The 26,898-nt window shown below is 46.7% G+C and overlaps 3 protein-coding genes across 3 annotated transcripts in view; 1 reads left to right on the top strand and 2 right to left on the bottom strand.

Annotated features, from left to right (window-relative positions):
• fmn2a (formin 2a) overlaps positions 1-4,144 on the top strand; it is a 31,956-nt gene extending 27,812 nt beyond the window's left edge. The window contains exons 14-17 of the mRNA XM_076137188.1: positions 402-453; positions 1,570-1,719; positions 3,767-3,848; positions 4,027-4,144. Of these exons, the coding sequence (XP_075993303.1) occupies positions 402-453; positions 1,570-1,719; positions 3,767-3,848; positions 4,027-4,053 (311 nt within the window). The 3' untranslated portion in view covers positions 4,054-4,144. The remainder of the gene's footprint in view (positions 1-401; positions 454-1,569; positions 1,720-3,766; positions 3,849-4,026) is intronic.
• Positions 4,145-4,985: 841 nt separating this feature from the next.
• Positions 4,986-11,447, bottom strand: grem2a (gremlin 2, DAN family BMP antagonist a). Its single transcript, XM_076137189.1, has 2 exons — positions 10,988-11,447; positions 4,986-6,192 (listed from the first exon to the last, which is right to left on the bottom strand). The coding sequence occupies exon 2, from the start codon at positions 6,189-6,191 to the stop codon at positions 5,625-5,627; it is 567 nt and encodes a 188-aa protein (XP_075993304.1). The 5' UTR covers position 6,192; positions 10,988-11,447; the 3' UTR covers positions 4,986-5,624.
• A 1,940-nt stretch (positions 11,448-13,387) lies between these two features.
• Positions 13,388-26,898, bottom strand: part of rgs7a (regulator of G protein signaling 7a) — a 41,639-nt gene continuing 28,128 nt past the window's right edge. Inside the window, exons 4-16 of the mRNA XM_076137195.1 lie at positions 21,105-21,211; positions 20,319-20,370; positions 19,019-19,083; positions 18,701-18,777; positions 18,506-18,587; positions 17,305-17,379; positions 17,105-17,203; positions 16,756-16,817; positions 15,832-15,942; positions 15,584-15,709; positions 14,459-14,645; positions 14,250-14,339; positions 13,388-13,426 (exon numbers count right to left, since the gene is read on the bottom strand). Coding sequence (XP_075993310.1) covers positions 13,406-13,426; positions 14,250-14,339; positions 14,459-14,645; positions 15,584-15,709; positions 15,832-15,942; positions 16,756-16,817; positions 17,105-17,203; positions 17,305-17,379; positions 18,506-18,587; positions 18,701-18,777; positions 19,019-19,083; positions 20,319-20,370; positions 21,105-21,211 — 1,154 coding nt within the window. The 3' untranslated portion in view covers positions 13,388-13,405. The remainder of the gene's footprint in view (positions 13,427-14,249; positions 14,340-14,458; positions 14,646-15,583; positions 15,710-15,831; positions 15,943-16,755; positions 16,818-17,104; positions 17,204-17,304; positions 17,380-18,505; positions 18,588-18,700; positions 18,778-19,018; positions 19,084-20,318; positions 20,371-21,104; positions 21,212-26,898) is intronic.

The raw sequence follows: 26,898 nt of genomic DNA, 5'->3' as shown, positions 1-26,898 counted from the left end.
GCCTCAGCCTGCTGGAGCGCTCTAATGTGGACCATAGCACCCCACACTCCTTCCTCCCCCACCCCCCTCTCTTTCACTGCTATTCTCATGTTTGTGTGTGTACACATCCACACACACACACACACACACACTCATCTGTCTCTGTTGGAGGTAACCCTGCACAAAGAGCCACTTGTCCAGCATCTCCAGCGCCTCATTTGTCAGTTGTGTAACCGCAGACGATGCAACACTCCATCACCTGCTGGCACCCCGCTGACCCTGGAGATGATTGTTGATAAAAGTAACGACACGTGGAATCCTCTTGTATACCAGCGCTGCGTTGTGTGTGAGAGATGTATCTGAGGGCGTCAGTCTCTGTTTGCTCTTCACTTCAATCAAACTTTCCTTCCCTCCCCTCGCAGCCAAAACAGACCTGGAAACACAAGAGACGCAGCTGGCAGAGACGCAGAAGATGTAAGCGCTCTTCTTTACCTTTTCCACATTCACCTGAGGAATGATGTCACCCCCTCCTCCTCCTCCTCCCCCTCCTCCTCCATCTGCTCCCCTTCATGTCTTTCCTCAGGTATCTAAGCGGCGGCGGCGGCGGTTACGTGGGACGGAAAGACAACACGGAATAAAAGAATCCGACACGCGTTGCGATGTGATATGTTTCCTGTCTGCCCGTCTTAGCGCCGCAGCGCCGCTCTGTCAATATTTAGGTCTCCCGGTTCCTTCAGTTACACGGCGGGTGCGGGCCGTCATGCCAGGGCCTTAGGTAGACGGGAGGGGCCCCCCTGTGCCGTGTCTGCCTTGTTTATCTAAGCGGAGAGAAAGTAGACAGCCGTGGCTCCAGGCTTCTGTTACTGCTGGCGGGGAATGTGTTCCTATAGCACACACTCCAAACAAAGACCGCCCCGACCTGTCCGCCGTATTGATCCACTGCCACATTCGCCACTTTGACCTATGCCATCCCCTGCCACACACACACGCACACACACACACACACACGCTTGTCCTCCTAAGGTGTCCTTCCCCTTTAAGTGCGTTGATTCATTATGATTTACGGCCCTTCTCATACTCGTGACACATTCAGGGACCTCTCCTGCCCGACAGGTGATCACTTAGAATCACGTTTCACTCCTACAGCCTGTGCCAGAGTGTAGTGAAGCTGCTGTTTGTCCCATTTCTGTGTGAATCCAAACACACACACACACACACACACACGAAGGCCAGAACCAATATGTGCTGCTGTGTGTGTGTGTGTGTGTGTGACTAAGCTGTATGTGAGATCTTGAAAGGTTTTCTTTAAGCCCTGGAAGTTAATCTGTGGGGGCAGAACAACATGACGGTGCAGGTTCCTGCCTTCAGTCTTCACAGCTCAGCTCTAAAACGCAGAGTCACCGTTAGTTTGAGGTTTTTCCTTGCGCTAAAAATCCCCGATTAACTTTCATGGTTTTGCATATTTTCCCCCCAAAACCTCCCCAGGTTTCACAATCTTGAGTGTTTATTTCTGGAATCCTGTGTTGTAATATTCCTGCCCGGCTGCTAACGCTCCGCTCTCCTCCGCTCCTGCGTCTCCTGCGTCTCCAGCTTCTCGGAGCTGAGCGTCTCCTTCTCGGTGAAGCCCAAGGCGGGAGAGAAGGAGGTTTCTCCCAACACTTTCTTCTCCGTTTGGCACGAGTTCTCCTCAGACTTCAAAGAGCTGTGGAAGAGGGAGAACAAGTTGCTGTTAAAGGAACGGTGAGCATATGTTTTGGAGATAAAATTCCCTCATTTCCTAAAGATCCTTTTCCTGACAGGACACTTTCCCCCCTTTTTTTTGCCATAATATCAAATGATGCTGAGACATTTCCCCTGAGCCTTCTGGGCCCTCTGGGTTTGTGCTTGGGACCGATCGGCTGTTTTACATCTTATTACAAACACACACACACCAATGTTTCTACAATTAGAATGTTCCCCAGGCGTGACTTCCCGAGCCATGAATAACCTGCAGGACTGGAGATCCTATCGGCTTCATTCACATTCATGGAGGGACCGGAGTTTAAACGACCCAGATCTTTCTCCTCACCCCGCTAATGAAAACAACACGCGTAGCATCCAGTTAGCTTCCAGTGGTTTGATGAATATAAAGATAGCATTGTAGAAGTCAACAAAAAGCAAATTGGTCCATTATGCCAAATGAAGATTGAGGCACGATACGATATGATCTGTAAGAGGAGCAACACACACACACACACACACACACACACACACACACACATGTCACAGACTCTGCTTATTCAGTAGGAAGGAATCAAAACAAATCTGAAAGCATTAACCTTTACCCTTTGCCACAGGCTCTCTCTCTCTCTCTCTCTCTCTCTCTCTCTCTCTCTCTCTCTCTCTCTCTCTCTCTCTCTCTCCTCTCTCTCTCTCTCTGTCTGTGTCTCTCTCTTTCTCTCTCTCTCTCTCTTTCTTTCTCTCTCTCCTTTTCTCTCTCACTCTCTATCTCTGTCCCTCAATCTCTTTGTCTCTCCCTCTTTCTGTCTCTCTCTCTCTCTCTGTCTCTCTCCCTCTCTCTCTCTCTCTCTCTCTCCCTCTCTCTCTCTCTCTCTCTCTCCCTCTCCCCTCTCTCTCTCTTCTCCCCCCTACCCCCCCTCTCTCTCTTTCTCTCCCTCTCCCCCCCTCTCCCTCTCTCCCTCTCCCTCTCCCTCCCTCTCTCTCTCTCTCTCTCTCTCTCTCTCCCTCTCCCCTATCTCTCTCTTCTCCCCCCTACCCCCCCCTCTCTCTTTCTCTCCCTCTCTCCCTCTCCCCCCCTCTCCCTCTCTCCCTCCCTCTCCCTCTCTCTCCCTCTCTCCCTCCTCTCTCTCCCCCCCCCCCTCCCCCCCTCTCTCTGTAAACGTGCCTCCCTGTCACATCAGGCGGTTATTGAGTTCATGCAGCATTCATGTCTGATAGTTCCACACATTTAGTCGCTGACTCACTCGGTGCTCATTGTTTGGTCTCGGTCGACACAAATGAGCGGTGACATCTCTGGCTCTGTGCTCGCTGTAGTAAACTGCACTGAGTCATTTCCGTGTCGGAGCTCCGGGCCTCCTGACAGACCGAGCCGTCCGTGTCCAGATCCCTCGTGGCCTCGGTGATGAAGCTGGACTGATGAAGCTTCATTTACGCTACGAGTTCAGTCCCTCTGTCATGACTGAGACGTGTATTTACATGCTTCGGCCCTGAATTGGCTCCCATTCGCAAACAAGGGTTTAGTTCTGGAGACGGAAGGCAAAACCAAATGCCACAATGGATACAAATGAGACGGAGCGTAATTATCCAAGTTTCCCTTTTCTGCAGCATCTTTAATTAAAGGCCTCGCTCGCTGAGACTTCTTCTTATTCTGAGGGGAAGACGAGTGATTAGAATGCCTGCTGCTGCTGCTGCCTGGGCGTGTGTGTGTGTGCGGCCGCCGTTCACACGCCAACACAGTCAGGAGAGCGGCCCGATACGACATCCGAGACGCAACGGGGAGGAAAAACCGGCATCCCCGTCCAGACGACGGTCACGCCGGCAGATATGGGATAGCTGACACGTTCTCATGTCAGAGGTATTTCCTCTTCAGCACGAGGAGCAGAGCCGGGGCGTAAGGTCACGCTGCACATCGGACACGCCGCGCCGAGCGAGCAGTCAAGCCGGTCACTTCTAAATGTAGCAGGAGTGTTGAATACGTTTCTATATGTTACTTGCCATATTGTGAGCTGGATTCTGAAGTATCTGCACGATCCTGTGAGTAACTGCTGTTCTGGATCTTTCTTTAAAGGGTGAAGACGGCCGAGGAAAGCTTCAAACAGGCGCGGGAGAAAGCCTCCTACAGCGTGAAACCCAAACACGCCACTGGAATCGTACGTCTGAATTCTCTCTGTCCCCTGCTCAGTCCCTCACGCTCGCTCTTGCTCTTCATTTGCATCCACCTGCAGCTTCCTTCCCCTCTTTGCTTTTCATTCATTTCCGGCGCAGATGAGTCTGATGTTGAGATAAGTGCCAGGGCTGTAAATAACCAACCCCTTATTTATCCCACAGAAAGCCAAGTTGGGTCAGAAGATCTGAGGCGGCGGTGGAAAGGTCCCGGTCAGCGTTGTTTGTACAATCTGACACGGCTCCTCGCTCATTTCTACAACATTTTGTTTGCTTTCTCCTGTTTGCTCTCAATTTGATTTCTGAGCTGTTGTTTATTGTGAGTCGGTCCAGACGGGATATTATGTGGCTATCGCTCCGTAAAGGAAAAACTGAAAAAAGTCCAAACATCCCAAGCAGCCAATTTGATCGTATTCATTTAATCAAAACGGAAGATTCTACCAGAAGACGTCCTCCTGCCAGAAAGTCACTTAAGTCTCAAATTTGTAGCAATATCATATCCAGACTTTATTTTTGAGTACTTTCATAAGACACATGTGGCCTGTTTTCATTGTTGGTGCAATTCCCAAGCTGGGATTATTGGGAAAGAATCAAGTCTTTCTCTAAACATTCCCCTTCTCCCTTCAGGAGGGAAAGTACAGACTCGTAGCACCGGACAGGCGTCAGCTGCCACAAAGTGAGACCAGAGAGACAAGTGCCTTAATGCACAGCGACATTCCGTGGAATAGAGTTCAATCAATCGTACAAACGCCACAAATTCCCCCCCTGGGCTGTGTTAAAGCCACTTCTCCATGAATCGGGTTCATTAAAGTGGAACGATCTCACACGGACCTGCTTTGACTTTACTTCATTTTTATTTGGCCATATTCTCTCAAATTTAATTCTTTAATTCTTGCCTTTTCCCCGCTCTGTGTGAATCCCTGAGCCCCTCTCTGTCCCTCACCCTCATGTTGCGTCACGTGACCCCTCATGTGAAACACCACCACTCGGTTTTTGACTGAAAACCCTCCACCAAGAAAAAAATCTATTTATTCAATAAAAGAACTGACATGAGATCTGAACATGAGCCGGCTTCTTCTGCTCTCTTGTCCAAACTCCCTGGATGCTAAAGAACTGCATGCACTCTCAACACGGCTGTGGTTTTATATGAAATTGATTTAATATACGTCTGAAATATGCACATACACACAAACATAACATACATGTATACTGCATTGCACCTCTGTTACACTTCATGCAACATCTCTGACTACTGGCTAGTATAGTGGCAAAGGGGCTGTGTGTGTGTGTGTGTGTGTGTGTGTGTGTGTGTGTGTGTCATTAGATGAAAACAGTCAATTTAAAACATCTTCCATTGATGAAGTGGTTGCTGGTTCTGAAGCTAAACTGGCTGTAGATCCTCATGCTAACTTCTCTCCCTCTCACGCCAGAGGAGCTCTAAGTCTTCACATTATTTCTACAGTTTTATTCTCAAAACACAAAGGAATCAAAGAACTCTGGTGACCCCAGAAATGTACAAAGATACTTCAGATAGATTTATGAAAAGCTTCAGAACTTAAGACAGAAACTGGCTGCTTCATCTTCAGTTTGCTGCTCAACCAAGTCCATCAACAGCACCACCGTGCCAACAGCTCTCAGTCTCTGATGATGTCATCATTGAGCCATTGTTTAGTAATGCCAGTTCCTTCTCATGTCAACATGAGGCAGAACAGTTCAGGCTGAAGTTTCTCCGTCCGTCCGTCCGTCCGTCTGTCCGTCCGTCCTCACAGCTTCCCGTTGCCGCTCACGTCCACAGACATGCAGCGACACTGTTTGACCCTCTGCAGTTTGCGGTGTCTGAACGGCGGCTGCAGGTCCGGACAGTCTAGCTGCACCGTCAGCTGCGTGATGCGGTGCGGCCGGCAGAAGGAGCAGGACTGGAACGGCTCCTGGGCCTTGTTGTGGTTTCTCCTCCCGGAGCCTGAAGCCTGGCCTCGGCCCGAGCTGGGCCCCATGTGGCGAGGGATGTAGAAGGAGTTGCACTGGCCGTAGCAGAAGCGGTTGACCACGGTGCGGCTGCGGCAGCCCTCCTCGCTGACGGTCTGACGCAGCGGCTGGGTCTTGCACCAGTCTCTGCGGAGGTAGCGGCGCTCGGTCACCACCAGGGCCTCGCGGCTGGAGGACAACACCTCAGGCTTGCGCTGCAGGAGCTTGTGATGGCGCTCGGAGGACAGGTTCCCTTTGGTCTTGTAAGGGGACGGGATGGAGCCCTGGGGATGAAGCTTTCTGGTCTCTGCGGTGAAGCAGAGCACCGCGGCCACAAACACAGGGAGGCTGATTTTCCACAGCATTCTACAAGAAGAGAGACAAAACATCACAACGCATTACAACTCAAACATCAACAGCACATAAAAGTCCTGCAGCATAATGAGTCTGCACCCTGAGGCCTGCAGACGGGACCTGATCAGGCTCCTGATGTCGCCTGTCACATTTACAATTCTGTGAGCGTTCCTCTGCGCTAGAGCACCTTCACCAGAGCGGCCGTGCCTCCCGGGCTCGATGGAGGAAATGAGTCCATCAGCAGGGCCTCCATTTGTCAGCATCTCCGTGTCATTACTTCTATTTGCTTTCCTCTCGGCTACGCAACTCTTCCAAAAATAAACAAAGCCTCGCCATCAAAGGCTCCACTTAAACACCCATAACGAGAAGGGGAAGTTGATTTTATTGGTCCCGTCGCCGGGTAAAATAATTAGGGCTTTGCTTACTCTATTCATGAACTATGCCGCAGATATGTAAACAAGCATTAGAGAGGCCATCTGCATGTTATTAGAGGAGGAGAGAGGAGCTCTACAGTGCAGTGCCCTCTGAGAGAGTCCACTCCTGTACTGTGGAGCCCGGTGAACTGAGCCTGACCCACGGCGTCCGCGGTCGGGCCGCCGTGCAGCCGCAGCGTCTCGGGCCTTTGTTCTGTCAGCGCAGGAACGCGGCCGGTCTGAAGAAAGGATCAGTGGGGATGGAGCATGTGTCCGAGCGTCTGCTGTCAGTGTTAGCGCCAGCACATTTTTGACCATCACTCAAGCATCTTTCCAGCAGATGTTGCTCTTGACAAGCATCGCATGACATGGAGTCAGAGATTCTGACACAGAACCAAACCGCCTCAAGGCCATTGGCTGCTCCTTCGCACTGACTCCTCTTTGCTGTGCACATTTCTATGTTCTCTCTTCCTTCCCTGGGCCTGGAACTCAGTCTGACATGGAACAAATGACTTTATCATAATCCACTTTGGTTTTGTGCCGCCTCCTCTCTGCCCTTGACCCCGGGGTCGTGGTCGCTCTGTCCGCTGATGCACTGATCTGAAGTCTCTATATCACCCAGCAGCCTCTCCTGTAAGCTACACAGCAGCTGTGTGTTCTGTACATCCAGCAGAGAGGAGCAGTATGGAGACTGAGCTCTTCTTCTACTATAGAATATCCTGCAGTGTGGAAAATAGTGAAATGTGTTGTGTCTCCTTTGGAAAAGTCTTCAAGTGCTAATCTGATCTGCTTTTGAAAAGTGGAGCAAAGACAAAACTATTTTTCTTTCCACTTATTAGATCATGAAAATCAAACCTGTACAGGAAGTGCTTTTATTTAGTGAGGCGGCCAAACAATCAGACTGAAGTCTCTGCTCTTACAACCCAGAACTCCGCCCACTTTCTGCTGGTTTCCAGGTTTTCCCGAGGACAAATGTGTTTTGAAATCTGCCAGAACATAAGGCAACAGATCTGTGTCTGTTCTGGACACACACACACACACACACACACACACACACACACACACACACACACACAGTTAGAATAACTAAGCCAAAGTCTCCCACTGGCTCCTTCCACCACCTACTGCATCAGAGGGTCGTGACCCCACTCCATCTTCCAGTGATCTACCTTCCATGTCTAACACGACCTCATTTGTCTTGAGCCGCTCGTCTTCTTCCCGCTGACGATGTATCTAAATGTGCGGCCGCCGTGTCGGGGGGGAAGAGGCTGTGCTTCTGTGTGCGGCTCCTCTCTCTCTGCGGTTATAAGAGAGGAACCCCGTGCTCTGAGTTACAGCCCTGCAAAGCTCCGGGGGCTTTGGAGGGATGACCTGACTGAGTGTGTACACAGGGCATGACTGATGGGCCGTACAGTCAGCAGCCCCGCTCTCCTCTACGCTCACAAACTACGCCTAAGTACGAGCATGCCGGCCCTGCCAAACTATCCTCATCAATCTCTCAGGGAAGACAAATTGCGGTTTCGGGGGGGGCGGGAGAAGGGGGTGGGGGGCTTTGGGGCGGGGGAGGGGGGAGAGCTGAAGTGGAGTGGAGGTTGGCGGTTGGGGTTAGCAGATAGAAGGAAACAGCCTGAAAGGATGATGGGGTTTTGGGACAGGGGAGGTAATGATAGTCTACAGATGACCCACTGTGTGTGTGTGTGTGTGTGTGTGTGTGTGTGTGTGTGTGTGTGTGTGTGTGTGTGTGTGTGTGTGTGTGTGTGTGCGCGCACCTCTCTCTCCCCATCCCGTCTCCTCCTGACGCTCTCTATCTCGCCCGGGCACACACACACACACACACACACACACACACACACTAATCATCGCCGGGGTCCCGGAGACGGAAGGAGACTGTGGTTTGCTGTGTTAATGCCGAGACAGAACCGAAGCCGGAGCGTTCCGTCTGCAAAGAACTAATACCGTCCACAAACACGACTCTCTGTTGTAGCAGGAACCACAGATGCTCGCGCTCCACTGAACTGCAGCAGACCTCGCCTCCAAAACTCAGACCTAATGAAATTAAAAATAGCAGAAACAAATCCCAGATCCTGCTGAGCCGTCACCAAACAGCTATTATCATCAGGGGGAACTTGTTATGTTTTGTTTTTTTTTCGCAACGGCCCTAAGAAAAAGAAAGCAGGGTAAAGTTTCACGTCTGCGTAACGCCGGCTCCTTCTGTAAAAAGCTCCGTGACGGGAAAGCGGCCAGGCTATCTGATGAAGACTCCACTGCCTCTGTTACTCAATTATTCACCCTTATTGAGGAGGAAACCTTCACAATCATTACACATGGTAGTAGTAGCCTGCGAATGTGTCCACAGACGCCGGGGCCGCCCCAGCATGTGAAACATCTTCCTCGCCGTGTCTTCAAAGGCAAAGGTTAAAACAAACAAAACCTGATGCCCGCAATTATCGGTGCGTCAGAAAGTCTCACACACACAGACGGGTAAGTGCAGTTAATTACAGTAGAACTGCATTTAATTCACCGTGCAGCTCAAACCTCAATCGCACACCAGTGGCCTCACACACACACACACACACACACAAACGTGCACGTACGCACACACACATACACAGACGGATGCAAACACACATACATAGGATGTTGAGAGAGAGAGAGAGAGAGAGAGAGAGAGGGAAAAAGGGAAAGAGAGGTAAATGAAATGTTTTCACTTGGAGCCAATTACACAGAGAGGAACCGTGTCATTATCTGCATTTGTGGATTGTATTTTCCCAAACTACACTGTGCTGCTGGCTCATTAACAGTGAGAGGGGGTGGGGGGGGGGGGTCTCTGCTGTGTAAATGTGTCTAATGCCAGCAGTGCCAGGGGGCCGCTGCCGGCGCTTTGGGCGGTCATTTGTCACCGCAATCTATCAGGGTAATGACAAGCAGTCCAGATATTGTGATTTCCCGAGCGAAGAATGTAAAGTAACTCCTTCCTCCCCCCCCCCCCGCCTCCTCTGCAACATAAAGTGCTCCATTCAGGGATGAGGGATAATTGGAGATGCTGTGATACTAAATGGTTTAAGTCGCCTAACTGCCGTGTTTAACGCGGTGCTTAGGGGTATCAGAGTGCGTTCATTCGTTTCAAAGCAGCTTTTAACTCGCAAACTCACTGAATTCCTTCTTGTTTTAGCTGTAAAATGCCACAATTTCACCTCATAAATCTGCACCACTCTTCCTGTCTAAGCAGCTTTCCTCAGGTTCCAGTCGTGCGTCGGCGTCCGCTCGTGAAAAAGTAAAGTTCATGAGTTAAGAATGGCATTTTCATATCTTTAGAGGCTTATGATTAATATGATGAAGTGTTTTCTGTGGCTAAAGAAAGTGTAATGTGTCCGTGCCACTAAAGCCTCTATGACATCACAGCACAACTGTACAAGGTGGAGCAGTCGCCCGAGCTGTAAGAAGGATCAGAAGGCAAACTCCCCACCATTCACCACAAGCACACACACACACACACACACACACACACACACACAGAATTGGACACACATGATTACGCACAAATACAGGAACACACGGAATCAGGCATACACACACACACACACGGAGAGAGAGAGAGAGAGAGAGAGAGAGAGAAAGAATAGAAAGGATTATTTTATACACACACACACACACACACACACACACATAGTAGATGTATGTACATGAACCCGAGCCCGGCTGAGTCTTAATCACACTGAGACGTACAGCAGCGATGTCATCAGCGCCTAATTCCCTCACTCACACTGCTAATTCCCTCAAACCCCCCCGGTCTCTAATTATAGTCATCGGGTTGACAGTTTTATCCCCGGCACCTTAAACAACCTTAAAGCCCTACATGTTCTTAGTATGGGTGGCCCCCTGTGGGAATAAAGCCCAGAAATATGGGATTGCTCAACAACTTCTTCTTCTTCTGCCGTTTGAATTCGACGGAGCCCAGATTTGAGCCTTTTAGTCTCTCGCTGAAGGTCAAACTCAAGGTCAGACTCTTTGTATTTATTTGTTTCCAGAGCTCAGATGAGATCTTCATCCCTCCCTCCTCCCCCTCCCCACTGATTCTAAATCATCCATGGCTCTTTGCTTTCACTGAAACTCTCACTTTCACTCATTCTTCATCCTGCAAACGGGAAAAAATGTGGGAAAATTCCCAAAAATGTAGTAAATAGTTTAGCATGTTGAGTTAGTTTGCGTTGTTAAATTCTCCAGATTGAAGCGAAGTTAAAGGGTTTGATCTTTACAAGTTTGACACAAAGCATCCCTGGAAAGTTCTCACATGTTAAACTTCCTCCCTGCGCTGACAGACGTTGATTCTTCATCAAATGTTAAAAAGTAAAAACAGGTGAATTGAAGGTAAATGTAAAGTTTGGTTTGCGTACCTCTCACCACGATGTGCCGACAGGAAACGGGAACGCGTGGAGGATGGGGGTCAGGGCACGTTGTCCAATTTCACTGGTCCTTGCGTCGGCTTCCAGGTTTCGGTTTCCATGGCAACATAATCTGTAGTATCCTCAAACTCGTCTCCGCTCCTCACTAAAGGTGAAACACTCTGGCAGCACACGATCACTTTCCCATCTTCCTCAGGTTAGTTTGTTTCTCTCTCTCTCTCTCTCTCTCTCTCTCTCTCTCTCTCTCCCTCTCTCTCTCTCTCTCTCTCTCTCTCTCTTCTCCCCACTTTCCCCTTCTTTGTATTGAGTTCAGACAGGAGCTCCAGCCTTCAGTCAAAGTGATCCAACATGTCAGTGCTGTGCAGACTGTCTGCGCTCTGTCTGTGAGTGGGTTTGTCTCAGAGTAACGCTGCCTTAGTTTGACTCCTTACCACCCCTCCTTCCTCCTTCCCTCCTTCCCTCCTCAAGACTGGGAGGGTTTTTTCCTATTGGCCCTGGTCATTGTGTGAATAAAACCAGCCTTCACTCTCTTCATTTACCTCTCTCTCTCTCTCTCTCTCTCTCTCTCTCTCTCTCTCTCTCTCTCTCTCTCTCTCTCTCTCTCTCCCTCTCTCTCTCTCTCTCTCTCTCCCTCTCTCTTGATAGTTAGATCTTTTTTCCTCATCCATCAAGCATCAAACCTATGAAATCATCTTTTTTTTATTCCCATTTCCTTCTCCCTCTTGCTTCTTGTCTTTGACTTTCTTGGCATCCATTTTTTCAGGAGGTGAATGAAACTGTGCCAGTGTGAACCCAGGAGGCTAAACTCCTGACTGACACACAGCTTGAGCAGAGAAAAAGCCCCTCTGTGGTCCTAATCTGCCCGGGACTGAAACCACATCACGTTACAGAGCAGAACACAGACAGTTACAGCCTTCAATCGCTCACGATCCACAATCCATAAATCATTACTGTGTATATACCCGCGCTGACAGGAAGCTTTGAAAATGCCACAATTCACATTCCTTGATGGAACTGAGACAATGTTTGTCTGTTTTGTGGATCTCACTAAGCTGACCACCGGGCACAGAGACTGAAAACATCCCAACTTCCTCCATCAAAGCAGTGGAATAGCAACAGGCTCTGGGAAATCTAAGTGTGTGTGTGTGTGTGTGTGTGTGTTTCCCATGACAAACCCTTCATTTGTCTGCAGTGCACCGTGTTGCTTTCGTTGCTGATCTGCATTGAGGAGGAGCTCATCAGAAGGTAGATCCCTGCTGTAGGAGAGCGTTTACCGCCCTCTAGTGGTACAGAGCAAACAACGCATGTCTAAACTCTCATTGGAGTGTGTGTGTGTGTGTGTGTGTGTGGGTGGGTTGGTTGTAGTGTCAATGTGGGCGTCTGAAGAGTTGGACAAAATTGGATGCCAAGCCATAGTAACAGATAGAGGGCCAACTTTAATATTACATCTTAAGTAAAAGTGTCTTTAAATATGGTATAAAAATAAATGCAGGAGAGAATAACAAAGAATTATGTTCTACATCAGACAGGAGACGGCATTTTGTAATCTTGAATGTGACTTTACAAGTGCAATGAAAACCATATGTGCTAATTCCTGGAGTGCAATAAAAGAATGGAATGCAAAAATAAATGCACAATAAATAGTTGTAATAATAATCATAATATATATTTATATATATATGCATACTGCACAACACTCCCATAGCGTGACAAAGTATCTGTGACCTCATGTACAGCGATGACATTGGTTAGGTTTTTCACTTTAACTCGTGTTTTTTTTTTTTTTCTATTTCCTTTTTTTCCTCTATGCTCTCTGACATCATTTGTTGCGGCTGGAAGTGAGAGAGGCGGCTCAGCTCCAGCGGTTACGATGGAAAGAACTGGAACGTCGGGTTGTAGGCATTTGTCATCTCTCTAGTCTGCCAAGTGTCTTCACAAGTCCAGCAATGCCTCCTTTCTGAAAATACTGGAAATATATCGAGAGAAGACGGAGTGTCCTCCCTGTGGACATGCAACATCTGGTGGACAACAGACAAACAGACAGCCGGGCTCGTCGTCTCGCTGAGCCGAGAGCGGATGAACGGAACGATGGCGGTGATGAAGAGATGAGATGGTCGCCCTCCCCCCTCCCCCTCTCCGTGTCCCAGAGAGAGAGAGAGAGAAAGAGAGAGAGAGATGGCATTGATTTTAGCATGATGGCACAACGACTGGTCAGCCTCTTGGATGCTAGTGGTTTCCCCTGCACTGGGAGCAGAGCAGGTGGAGAGGAGGAGAAGCAGGGAAAACAGGGAAAACCGCCGGGGATGAGAGAGAAGTCACACATTTATTTACCAGATCGACTGTGAGGAAGAGATTCACACCAGGTGTCAAAGCATCTTAGAGAGGAAATTACCTGGAAAGTCCCAGCCCTCAGAACAAGTTCTTGCTTTTCTGTGGGGGACAAAAACAAAATCTCATATTAAACAGATGCAAGGAGGCGATCCACAGGAGTTTGAAGGTTAAATGGAAGCAGGAACATACGTGACAAAGCTTCCATGTTAGAGAGAGGACTCATAGGAGAGCAGGTAGACTTTAAGGGCTTAAATACATTTGTATAATTCATAAATGGTGGTCATTCTGAGGCGATGATGGCATCTGGCCTAGGCCTTTTTTAACAACACTTCCTGTTTCTGCATGAAGCTGCTGCACTTTGTTGTGCCTGCACTTTGATGTTAATTTGTATTCAGGGAAACGAATTCCATTTCCAACCCGCCTTAATAGGTTTGGATGCATTTCTCTTAAGAGGTGTGTACTTCAAGATGTAACAAACCCAGTCAGCACCGGCAGCCTACAAACGCATCAAGCAGAAAAACACCAGCTCGGGCGTTGCAGATGGATTTGGCCTTGCTGTTTCATTTTCATACATATCGCTGCATAAGTAGCCGCCTTTAGCAGCGACTCCAGTTCCTCCCTTTGCTTTGCATGTGAATGTAGCGCTGACAGAGCACTGACAAACCATCTGACTTGAGGATGGGATGGCTGGGCGATGATCATGTGGGGACGCTCCTCATATTAATATCAGTGAACCTTTGAGCGGCCACACGGCTGCAGGTCTCTCGCTGAGTCAGCGCCGCTACATGTGGCAGCTGATACGTGATACGTCTGTGGTCATATAGGATTGTGTGAAACCCGGTGTCTGCCTGTTGTCTGGAGCCGACCTCTCTACTATCACGCTCTACACCCACACTGTGAGTCCACATAGAGATTGTGTTACCTTCTTCTTGGCCTGTAATAGCTCCTGGTAGGCACTGGAGCGGATGAAGCGGCTGTAAGAATCACTCTTCATCAACTTATAGATGTGTTCCTGTGGTACAAAGACATCACCAGAGGAAGATATGTAGCTGTGGTTTGATACTGTTGTTACAGACACAGAAACACAGACGTCTGGTGGCTGATGTGTGTGACTTCATGCTCTTGACCCACTTGTGCGTCTTCAAAGGCGTAGCGTCCGGGGTCTTTGACATTCTGGGTGGTTTTGTCGTAGCTCTTGGAGTCCACGTTGATGGCACTGGGCGCTCCAGGAGCCAGGAACTCCTGCCAGATCTCCTGAACCCGGGTTGGAACCTCTCTGATGGGACGTTTCTTCAGTTCCTGCACTGCCAGCCAGAACCTACAAGGCACAGAAAACAGCTCAGCTTTCCTTTCCTCACTATTGTCTAAATAAAAGAGGTCCAGGCTCTATGAGAGTCTTAGTTTTTAAGTTAAAGCATGATTTCTATGTTGGTGTAAGTTTAGCCCCTCCCCCCTCTTGAGGCCCTGCCCTCCCTCTGACTGCCTCTGATTAGCTCACACACACACCTGCTCTTTGTCCCCTGACTTTCCTTCACTGAAAAGTTGAAGATTTGATGACAAATACAGAGCAAAGACATTTCTAAGGAGCGAGTAAAGACTCAGTCTGTGTCATGGCGTCAGACCATCTGAAGTTCAGGATCATTTGATGGAATTAAAGTGGAAGCTCTGTCTGTGTACATCAGGCTGAGGCTGTGTTGTTCTGCTAAGGTGAACCTTCACACTGCTTTAATGGTGTAACTATCAGAGTTCTGCGTGTCTGAAAACTCTCACATCTGCCAAGCTGCTCTGTGATTCATAGATATGAAGGTTATGATATTGTGGGGATGTTGCTGTGCTGCTGATGAATCCTGATGACATCTTTCTTTCTCATTGCATTTCTTTGTGCGTGGGGATGATTCATGTTCTTTCCTATCGACTTACTGACTGACTGATGCTGGAGTGCTGCTGGACCTCGTCAGGTCATTATCAGCTCAATAATTCACTCAGAATGTCAATATGGTTGCTTATTGGGAAAGAACTCAGCACATAAACAAGAAAACTGTGACCTGCATGCAGCTAACCAGTGATGGAAGCAGTGCACTTTGGTTACACACAGCATTTAAACTAAAGCCAGACACAATAGTGTTCGTAACTTCAGGAAATGCTTCTCTAGTTTTGTTTTGACATAAAAATGTGCAACACTTCAGAGTGAGAAAATGTGTGTGTGTGTGTGTGTGTGAGTGTGTGCGTGTGTGTGTGTGTGTGTGTGTGTGTTACCTGAGATTCTCTGAGCTGAACTCTGATTCCAGGAACTTGAGGAACTGTTCTCGGCCCACTGGGTCTTTCAGAACCTCGTCGATGCCAAAAGCCCACCTCTTCACCCTCTGCTGGCCGGGCTCCTTACTGCGGGAGGACACACACACACACACACAAACGCACCGCATCACCTCATGCAGCATGTGTGACACCGGTCTTATCTGAAGCTTACAGACACACACACACACACACACACACACGTCACACACCTGGCCTCCAGCTCCCAGAGCGTGGTGTCGTCTGAGATCCAGGGGTTGGACGGATCCGGTGGTGTGAGGAAGGGGTCGTACTCCACATACTGCTCTGTGTACGCCAGCAAACTGGAAGAAACACAGCGAGTGAGAGTCTACACCTCTGAGAAAAGGAAAACAGGCCGATACACAATGATCACCGGCTAACAATATGCTAGCCCCCGCTTATGTTATGGCTACTTAACAAAGAAATTAATAATTTCACACAGTAAATTAATTATCAATGAATTTATTTCTAATTACAAGCTTCCTTTGAGGAAAATAGTCCCATTGCTCGGCGGTAACCTAGCAACTGCACTGCTTTACAAGCAATGATGGCAGAGTCAAACCTGCTAGCTAGCTAGCTACGTACATGGCAGCAGCCGATTTAGTTCCTGTTACGGTGAAATGTGACGGAGGACGTTGACGTCTTGTCACTTTTCAGTTTGGAAGCCTGACGATCATCCATCTTATCTGGTCACAACAAGAAGAGAATGCTAGTTTGCAGCTAGCTAGAAAGTAACTGAGTGTAGAAAGCTGAGACTGATCAGAGTTGTGCAATAATGAGCCTAGAATGAGCAAATGTTCATGAACTGGCTGACAAGAGGGAAGGAGACAAAAGAGGACTCTCAGGCGGAGGACTCTTCTTCTATCGGGTGAAGGAAACGACAAAAGGACACTTAGTGCGCTCACTGACTCACACACACACACACTCACTGACCCCCCCCCTACACACACACACACACACACACACACACACACACACAGACAGACTGGTCTGTGCCCTGTCGCTGCTCAAGGTCATTGCCGCTCTTCATTCATAGGCACGCCGGGCCGTTTAACGGCTCAGTAAACAGATCGATTCAGTCTAAACTGAATAAAGAGACAGAGAACATCGCTCACCTCTCCGCCACTTTAGACATTTTCAGTCGATGTCTGTCTAATTGCAGTTGCCAAAAGGTGATCTGAAACCAAAGCAGGGGACAGTTAGCAGTTAGCAGTTAGCAAACATCTCTCAGCAGCTCAAAGAAACATGATGGCACCTTTTAAAATATAAACTACATAACATTTACACTATTTACCTTAATACCTCCCTGAAATGATTGTGTAGATACTGACTGTGACTATAAAGATACGATATGTAAGGAGAAAGAATGTAAACTAAGTCATGGGCTCTTTAGTCTCTGTGTTGTTGTTGCTGATCTTTAGTTCTCCATCATTGTAACATTAGAGCGCCACCAGCAGTCCCCACCTGTTCCTGCAGTTCCTCCTCTGTGGGCTGCTTGGCCTCGGGGGCCGGGGTGTGGGTGGGGCTGTGGGTGCGGATGTCATTCTGCAGCCCGTACACAGACTGAGAGGACGACAGCATGAAGACACAAAGATCATTATAAAAAACTTTCCTGCAGCGATGAAACTCCGAGTTCACGACCAGAGAGGAGAGATTTCCTGTACCTTTCTGGTTTTGTGTGGGTTTTTCATTCTGGAAGACTTCTTTATGTCGACTTCTGTTGTGTTCACACATCCAGGCTTAGGGGGAAGAACACACAGAGAGTGATATTCATATTTAATCGTTAAGACCTTCCTCCATTTTATGCCTCAGTCTCTGGGATAGCTCCACCATTATCTGAGTTTCAGTTAATCAACCCCGGAGCGTTTGGCTGGTGTGTGAAGTGATTCTGAGGAGTCTCCGGGACATTGTCATATGCTGCTTAATTAAACAAGGAATGTGGCAATTCTAGCAAAATGAGTAGAGCAGCGGGAAATCAACTCTTAGTGTGCAAATTCTGCCTGATTGAACAAGTGATCTAATCTAGGTCTCTTCCAGAAGAACACAGTTAAGTGGCTTGACTGTCGCTGTGAAATCTGAATTAATATTGATTATGTTGCTCCGAGGACACATAAATTGAACTTGTTATTTTCCAATTAGGCATGGAGCAGGGGCCTTTGGAGCGCCGCAGCAGAGCAGACCCTTTAACCTCAGGGGGAGGCTACACGCTGATACAGAGACGGAGTGTGTGAGCACCAGTGAGGCCCATGGTGCTCAGGCAGGTATGGATGTGGCATTTCTAATGAACAGCAGAGAGTTAGGGTTCAGCCCTCTATGCTACACTTCATATCTCACAGTAATCGCATAACATAGAGATTCACATGTGTCTGAATAACATAACATAACACCCCTTGTTTGTTTGTCTGTCTCTGTGTCTATTTGTTAGCAGGATACCTGGAAAATCCTGAGCAAATCTCATTGCAATTTGTTGAAAAGGCCACGAGCCACAGAAGTGATTTAGTTTTTTGCCAGGAATAGAAAATCATCAGCATACGGCCATTTGTAAAACAGTGATTTGTCTCCACTGACATTTGAGTTCCTTGTTATCACTTTTGGCCCAAAGGCATTTCCACCTATGCCATCAAATGTTAATGAACAAATGCATGATATTAATACCAGATATGATTCAAGTATTCTACAGAAGCATGTAGGTGCATTTTGATGTGAAGATCCACAGGGAAGTTAGATTTCTGAAGCGTTTCTATCATTAAAACAGAACTTTGGCAGCTTTGCAGAGGTATATGTCCTTCACCTCTCTGTTGGGAGTGAGCCTGATGTGAGCAGTGAGCGACAGCAATGACGGTGATGAAGGTTTACTGAACTCACCACTGGTCTATGCACATCCCAGAATGCTCTTTCCTGACTGTCGAGGATTTTCCTCTCGATTTTGTCTCTTTTCTTGTCCACTCTGAAGAAGAGAAACACAAATTGACAGCCATCAGAACTCCTTTGATGTTTCTACTGCATCTCCTTCCACCGCGTGTGTTTGTGCGTGTGTGTGTGTGTCATATAGAGACCTACTTTGCTTGTGCTTCTGCTTGCATAAAAATGAACTCCCATTTCCTGGCGAAGGCTCTCTGTAGCCGCGCTAAGCTCTCCTGCAAATACAACAAAAAAGAATGTATTTTTTTGGGCCGATCTGCACCGACTTTCATCACTGCATTACCTAAGTTCTGCACCGTGTAACTGAGTGGGCGGTTCACTTCTTAGCTTTGGTGAATTGAGTACGAATGATCATGCAGAAACACATGGAACATTTAATGAGACTTCAGCATGAAAAGAGCCCAGGTGTGTGTGTGTGTGTGTGTACGTCCCCCCCCCCCCCCCCCCCTCACTTACCGCCTCATAATCTGCAAGTTCCAGGCGAGCTTTATTTTGCATTGTTCTTTTGCAGAGGTAAACAGCTGAGAGAGAGAGAGAGAGAGAGAGAGATAGCTTGGTCTTAATAGCCTTAAACTGCCCTCTGTTTACTCATTTAATCCTCTCCATTGCATATTTAAACTGACCTGCAAAACGCAAAGGTCATCGACTCTTCATTGTGGGTGTATGCGTGTGTGTGTGTGTATGCGCGTGTGTGTGTGTGTGTGTGTGTGTGTGTGTGTGTGTGTGTGTGTGTGTGTGTGTGTGTGTGTGAGAGAGAGAGAGCATGCCTGGGTGTGCTTGCACTCATGCCTGACTTTTGATGTCTTCCTCTCCTATGGCCGCCCCTTCATCCCTTTGTTATCTGACCATTATGCAGAAGTCATTATGTCGTTAGTCTGTTTTCATTCACGTGACCCCGTTGCTTCGTACGAGACGCCGAGTCTCTCAGAGCAATTCTCACCGTGCACATCATCCTTTACCTCCCCTACACCTCCAAACAACAAATGACACACCTGCAGAGTCGCGGCTATTCACTGGAAGCGTTTGTGTGTTATTATGGAGGCTTTATCTCCACTCTGTTCCGCTGTAAGCACTGAGAGGCTCATCCCCGTCTCACCATCAAAACATCCACACCTAACGCTGCCACTCACACAGCAACCAACGGTGTGTGTGTGTGTGTGTGTGTTTCAGTCTGAGCTGCTCCTTCAGATGGAGGTGGAAGTTTCAATCCCTACATTTCTTCATCTGTTGTGTTTGAGGACATTCTGTAGATGTACTTTGCACTTTAACTGCACCGTGTTAATGAGAATATAATACTTTAACATTTATGTACAGCTGTAGTTTACTTCCAACATAACACACACACACGTCTTTCTTTCTTCCTCCTGTCCTTTTTCATATCCAAATTCAGGATAATTTAGTATTTTTATTAGTTATAGTAAAGGAAGCATTCTTCAAGCAGTTACAATTAACTATGACACATTAGTACTCAATCATAACATATATTTCATAAACAAATCCAAACATATTGTGTAGGGATATGTCATGCACATTGCTCTACACAATAATAAGAACCAATCTCTTCCTATCTGACCTAAATATATACATAAACCAGGCAGAGCGGATGATTTAGTTTCTCCCAACCAGCTGCTGCAGCTGTGTTACTGATGCAGCAGCTAACGTCACATTAGAGACAACAGATCTACTGGATAAACCTTCTGCACAAAATGTCTGGATCATCAGCATCTATAGGCCACAAAGTAGCAGTAACACTCACCATAGTCTGTGTTTTCTGGTTCCCAGCAGTTTGATGGCCAAAAGTATGGAGTCTGCAGAGAAGCCGCAATCAGGGATCGTTGAGGAAGTAGAGAAGAAGAAAACATTGTTTTGACACGTAGTGTGAATCAAGGTGTGGTTACTGTCATATTAAACCATCTAGTAAATCACATAGGCTATGATTACTCAGAGCCAGCCAACATGACGGGCTTCAGATGAGAGCAGATTAAGGCTGAGGAGCAAAGAGAAGCTGGCTACGATCACAAACAGCCTCAGGCATTGATTTACGTTGCTTATTTCTATGCAGCTCACTCGGGGAGCTCGTCTGGTGGAAAAAATCACTGCAGCTGTCAATCCCACTATTGATATACAGGAGGAGGCAATTTCTTCTGAAATGTAAACAACACAAAAACACAGCGTGCGGTGGCTTAAAAATAGGCTTTCTCAACATCCTGTGGCCTTTAGTGCCATTTCAGATTTCCAGCCTATTCCAGCCTAAACAAACTGATGCACCCTCTTTCAATTATGACAGAATATGAATTACACAATATGCACTGCTCATTCATCTGAACGAAGGCAGTTTGGGTTCAAAATAAAGAAAAACAAACCCCCAGATAATCCCTCTTCCTCCAGCATTTATTGATTTTAGGAAACATTTTTAATTTCCTTGATTCTCTATTGTAAATATGAAATGTCTGCCTACTGCCTGGCATAACAAATACATATCCAGATCTAAGTACATCTACTTAGAGAATAGATATCACAGCGACGGCGTCATCACTCTTACCTGAAACCTATAGAAAGTGCCATCGTCTTTGAGAGTGAGGACGTGGTCTGAGATGGGGAAGAAGTATCCATGTGCCGCCATCAGAGTCCCTAAGTGAAGAGCCTCCACTGGAAGGAAGCAGAGCAGAACAGTCCAGTGTCAGGCTGCAACTTCAGAATTTAGAAACAGTTTAGAAAGCCGAGTGAAAAATAAAGAAATCAAATTTATTTATGGAGCTTTTTTCCTTCATACAATGAAACTGGAGCGGCTTTGAAGAAATCTGAAAATTATTCAGCAATAACATTTATTTATTAAGTGTCAACAACGATGAATAAAATCAGTGGACGGATGAGAACATAATAAAAGATTGGGAAAAAAAGAGGGGAAATAAAATGGAGATGTAAAATTATTCAAATCACAGCTAATTATGACATTACTATATTATTAGTATTATAATTCAATGTCTGCCTGTGGCCCATTGATGCTTTATTTTCTATTATGCTTGTTTAGTGGGTTATGTATTGACATTTCTCACTGTAAAGTATCTAATGTAGGAGATATACCTTTATGTTTATGTATGTTTACCTGTAATGTTCTATGATGATGATAGTTTAGTCCACAAATCAGGGCTGAAAATGTGAGACTCAAGTCATCATTCATTTATGAAAGAGAGTGTGTGTGTGCGTGTGTGTGTGTGTGTGTGTGTGTGTGTGTGTGTGTGTGTGTGTGTGTGTGTGTGCGTGTGTGTGTTATATGTATAATAAATATAGATTGTTTTCTATTCCACTGGGATGAGTGGCAGGGCTGCAAGAGGTCACTGTGTGTGGGTGCGTTCGTGTGTGTTTATGTGTGTGTGTGTGTGTGTGTGTGAGAGAGAGAGAGGCTTTGCTATGTCAGTTAATAAATTATGACTCATAAGTTATTTAAGACACATTTACTCATAAACACACCCTTGCCTCTTCTTATCCTCTGCACTGCATCTCAGAATGCTGCTTTGTTATGCTGCACATCTCAGAACTGCACCAGTATTTAACATTTACATGTTAAGGTCATTAAGGCAGAACATGAACAGCACATTGGACCTGTGTGTGTGTGTGTGTGTGTGTGTGTGTGTGTGTGTGTGTGTGTGTGTGTGTGTGTGTGTGTGTGTGTGTGTGTGTGTGTGCGTGTTCTTCTGCATCTACACAAATCCTGAAGGAAAGGGAACATGGAAGAAAAGCATCTGCATCATGTTTACTTTCTTCATTGCATTTCACAGATTATTATCTCAAAAAACCTTAAATGCCGTGATTCTAAACTCTCCTGTAGGTGGTGCTACAGCAACACTTCCACTTTGAGTGGCCAAAGCTCAGTGGCTCAGTCTGATTTTCCTTATGATCCATCCTCAATCAAAGAACTAAAATCCCCAGACAGGATCCAGCCTTTTTCCAAAGGAACCATGGTTACCATCAGCCAGTGTGTGTGTGTGTGTGTGTGTGCGTGTGTGTGTGTGTGTGTGCGACAAAGATGCAAATGCAGATTAAGAACTTGTGAAGGTTTCTGGTACAATGTCCATGTTAGAGGATTGTGCAGGTTTAGCAAGGAGAAGCATCGATTATTTTACATCAGTTAACAAAACGTGCTACGCGGTGGTTGATGATGAAGAAGACGACCCTTTGTCCCTGAACAGATGGAGTGCTATTGACATTGGATGGAGGCATAATCGGTCTAATGTGATTGAAAGAATAATAGACTGTCCACAATTGTTTTGTTGTTGTTGTTGCTTTAAGAGGGCGAATCTATGGTGATCAATATGTGAGTGGCAGGGGCGCATCTGGGCTTCCATTAAACATCTCATCTGGCTGCTTCTTTCTTATTTTCTGGCCTTTTTGCTCCATAATACCTCCCTACATTCAGGAAGTTCTCCTGGTGTCACAGTTCTCACACACATTCTCAGATAGCAGTTACAGTTTTTGTGTGGGAGCCAGTTGTTCCACATGTGGTTGTGCTTCATTGGCTACACCTGTTTATAAACAAACAGCCGCTTTGAAGGTTTGAGCTGTAGCTGTCACTCAAACTGCTTGTAACTCCTTCACACCTTCACGTACAGAAAGCACTCATTCTTTTCAGGCACTTGTTCAGCATTGGGCAAACGTTTCCAGCGTTTGCCATCACATCGCATTTTCTTTTCAGGAAATGCATTTCTAGTTCTTTGTGCTTCACAGCGGAATAAATCCTGGATTGGAATTAGTCATCCTGGGGAAAGAGGCCAGGGGGGAAGATGGGCTTTGATTTCATAACATTAGCAGATCTGTGCCAGAAACACAGCAGTTTGGAGCGCTGCCAACTGGAGTGTGAGAATCTCAGCCTCCTGCTGGGAGATCTCTAAAGAAAAGTGACGCGATTTTGTATTTGTGATATTTTTGCACTTTGATGTGTTGATTGGAAATGTTGGAATGAAAGAATGCTGGTACTGAGGCATTATTGATGAGAGGGGGCTTCTTCTTCTTCTTCTTCTTCTTCTTCTTCTTCTTCTTCTTCTCTATGCTAAACTAAATGCTTTTCACACATTTAGCGTGTTTCTCCACCTTCTCCATTCTGCTCAGATGAACGGAGCGACTCGCTCCATGGACGGCAGAAGAGCTGCAGGTTTTTCACTCCAACCAAAGGCTTCAGCAGCTGATCACTGAACTTGGCTGATTTGTTTTGGATTGGCGTGAAAACCTGCAGCCTCTCTCCGCTGCACACGGTTCCCTGTGTGTCCAACAGTTAACATTGAACGGTTTAGGCGCTTCCTAATATCACACAGATTAAATCTCAATGATTGCTTTGATTGATCGTCTGACTCGCTGTCTGACACTTTTATTGACGTGTTCAGGTCTGGTGCAGGTGTGTGAGACTCTTTATTCAGTGTTGTTGTGTTTTTGACATGTTTTGTTTCCATCGATCTGTCTGTCTCTATTATACTAAGAATAGCTGGAACACAGCTGATTATTGGTGACGTCATGGCTGCAGTCTGGCACCTTAACATCAATTTAAATCATAGCTCATCTACTGAGGAACAGCATGCATGCAGGAGCTCACAGTGTCACCATACACACTCATGTTCCTGATGATCTGGCTTCTGGTTGAAGGTGAACATGATGTGAAGATAGTTAAGATGACTCTCAATGGACTGAGAACATTATGTCTTCACTATGATAACATTGCAGTTTTGAAGGCTGGTCTGACTGACTGTTTATTCTTTATTTTGGTTTCTTATTGAAGATGACATCATATGGATACATTCATAAATCATGGTAGTGGAGGCGAATGGGGAAAGCTCATCTTGGGCATTTTAAATGTGTCTGGAAAGATCAAAACCAGCTCTCAAACACACTGATCTTCTAACCATCTGCAGTCTGCAGTCTGCAGTCCTTTCTGCCATTCTGTGTTTCATTGAACTTGGCAGGAGAAATACTGCACCGTTTAAAAAAATATTTATTAAAGAACTCCACAAATGTTGGCTTGTAAGAATCTGACATTCCTGCCGGGACGACCAAACAAACAAACAAACAAGTGTGATGGACAACACAGAGGCCAGGGCAGAACATCTTCAGCTGGATGTAGAGAAGAAGAAGAAGAAGCACAAGTATTTCCTCCAATTCTCCAATTCTTACATTAATCTTTTGAATTTCCTCCCTCTAATATTCGAGAATCCAGACCTTTGAAGAAGTTTTCACAACATAGCAAAAGATTTTCACAAGCCAAAATGTTCATTCTCCTCTAATAAAACATTTTTGGGGGGCAGTACAACAATTTAAGCAAAAATAGACGCCAAGATTTAATTAAAAGTAAAATTGCAAAAATGTGCCCAGACTCACACACACACAGACTCAAATATGCTCCAGCACCAAATACAGCACCACCAGGCTGTACACACACACACACACACACACACACACACATACAATTAAGAAAAGCGGAAACACTGGCACACCTTTGCAAACAAATGAAAGAACAAACAAAGGAGTTGTGAGCTGATAAGTTGGCTAAGTGTCCGATTCATTATCTGAGGCTTAATTCATCACACAGGAGTGGACACCCACATACACATTAACACTCCAAAATAAATGCAATCGCACAAAAACTACACACGCACACACACACATATCAAATGCACGTGTACACACACTCATGTAGATTCAGCAAATCCAGAAAGACAAAAAGACTATTCTGCCAAGTTGGACACACTTAGAGGATATATAAGATCTGCCTGTGTGTGTGTGTGTGTGTGTGTGTGTGTGTGTGTGTGTGTGTGTCTCCCTCTAGGAGCAGGATTGCATATTCTACTTTGTAAAATAATAATCCAACTTCAGTTCCTGTCTGCACACACTTTTACAGTGTCATCGGAGGGCAGCGAGCCAAGCTACCATCCAATTTCCTGCGTCTCCCTCCGTATTTATTAGGTTTTAACACGTCTACTTTAGGTGATCGCCTCCCCGACGCCCTGTGTGGACCTCCGCTAGATCAACTCTTATAAACCATACCACACATTATGAGCAGCGACCTGTCAAAAGCTGTTTTAGTGCTTTAACCTTTAACAAAACAGAGCCGGAAAAACTGGCGCACACACACACACACACACACACACACACACACACACACACACACACACACACACACACACACGATCACCACCAAAAGCACACCCACACATATGCGCACAACTGAAGCTCACACTCGCAGCGTGAGGCCTGAGAGGTGCCGGTGCTGAACAGACCCCAACACAATGCCACTTCCTCCTCAATCAAAGCTCTATTCTGAGGGCTACACAGCACACGGAGACCTCACACACACACGCTCACCTGTGTACCCCGTCGACCCAATGTTCACCCCCCCCCCCGGCTTCAGAAATATATTTAAACTGCGATTCCGGTCCCAGCCTCCTCTGGTTCTGGAGTGTAGAGACTCCTCTGGTTCTGGAGTGTAGAGACTCCTCTGGTTCTGGAGTGTAGAGACTCCTCTCGTTCTGGAGTGTAGAGACTCTTCTGGTTCTGGAGTGTAGAGACTCCTCTGGTTCTGGAGTGTAGAGACTCCTCTGGTTCTGGAGTGTAGAGACTCCTCTGCTTCCGGAGTGTAGAGACTCCTCTGGTTGAGGAGTGTAGAGACTCCTCTGCTTCTGGAGTGTAGAGACTCCTCTGGTTCTGGAGTGTAGAGACTCCTCTGGTTCTGGAGTGTAGAGACTCCTCTGGCTGTGTTGAACGGCGGCTCCATAACAACAAATGAGCACACTTGACTAAAACTGCTGTAACCTTCAAACATAGCTTCAGAGCTGTGACTATAATGGAATGTGCTTTCATCTCCTGCGTGCATGAGAGCATCACTGCTGACCTTTATAAAGAGAATAATTAGCCCTGTTTCAAATTAGTGCATATTCACTGTGGCAGCTCCGCCTTTAAGACTATTTTTACTCCCGCAGACTAAAACAGCAGAGTAAAGATAATGAGTAAACACAAGAGCTGCTGTGTGCAAGGCAGCTGATCTGAAGGACACCAAGAGGAAGAAGAAGAAGAAGAAGAAGAAGAAGAAGAAGAAGAAGAAGAGGAGAGGCCAAACCCCAGCAGTCAGCATTCCCGTGTTGCCTTTCAATACACAAATGAGCAAAACACGGAACATCTGGGTTTGAAAAGGTCTCACCCGAGCAGCACCGGGCCAGCTCACAGCTAAATGAACAGCAGCAGCTCATCACACACACACACACACACACACACACACACACACACCCCAGCCTTTAATCACAGATCATGCCTCACACCACTCGGCGGCGGCAGTGTGTTTATAACCTCGGCGTGTC

The sequence above is a fragment of the Genypterus blacodes genome, unplaced genomic scaffold (genome assembly GCF_046128005.1).
Source record: "Genypterus blacodes isolate CSIRO-AG114 ecotype Tasmania unplaced genomic scaffold, CSIRO-AGI_Gbla_v1 ptg000299l_1, whole genome shotgun sequence".
NCBI lineage: Eukaryota > Metazoa > Chordata > Actinopteri > Ophidiiformes > Ophidiidae > Genypterus > Genypterus blacodes.
This window is presented reverse-complemented; position numbering and strand designations above follow the sequence as displayed.

What these genes read in the sequence shown, in the direction of transcription:
- grem2a (XM_076137189.1), bottom strand. Translation starts at nt 6,191, where the DNA reads ATGCTGTGGAAAATCAGCCTCCCTGTGTTTGTGGCCGCGGTGCTCTGC.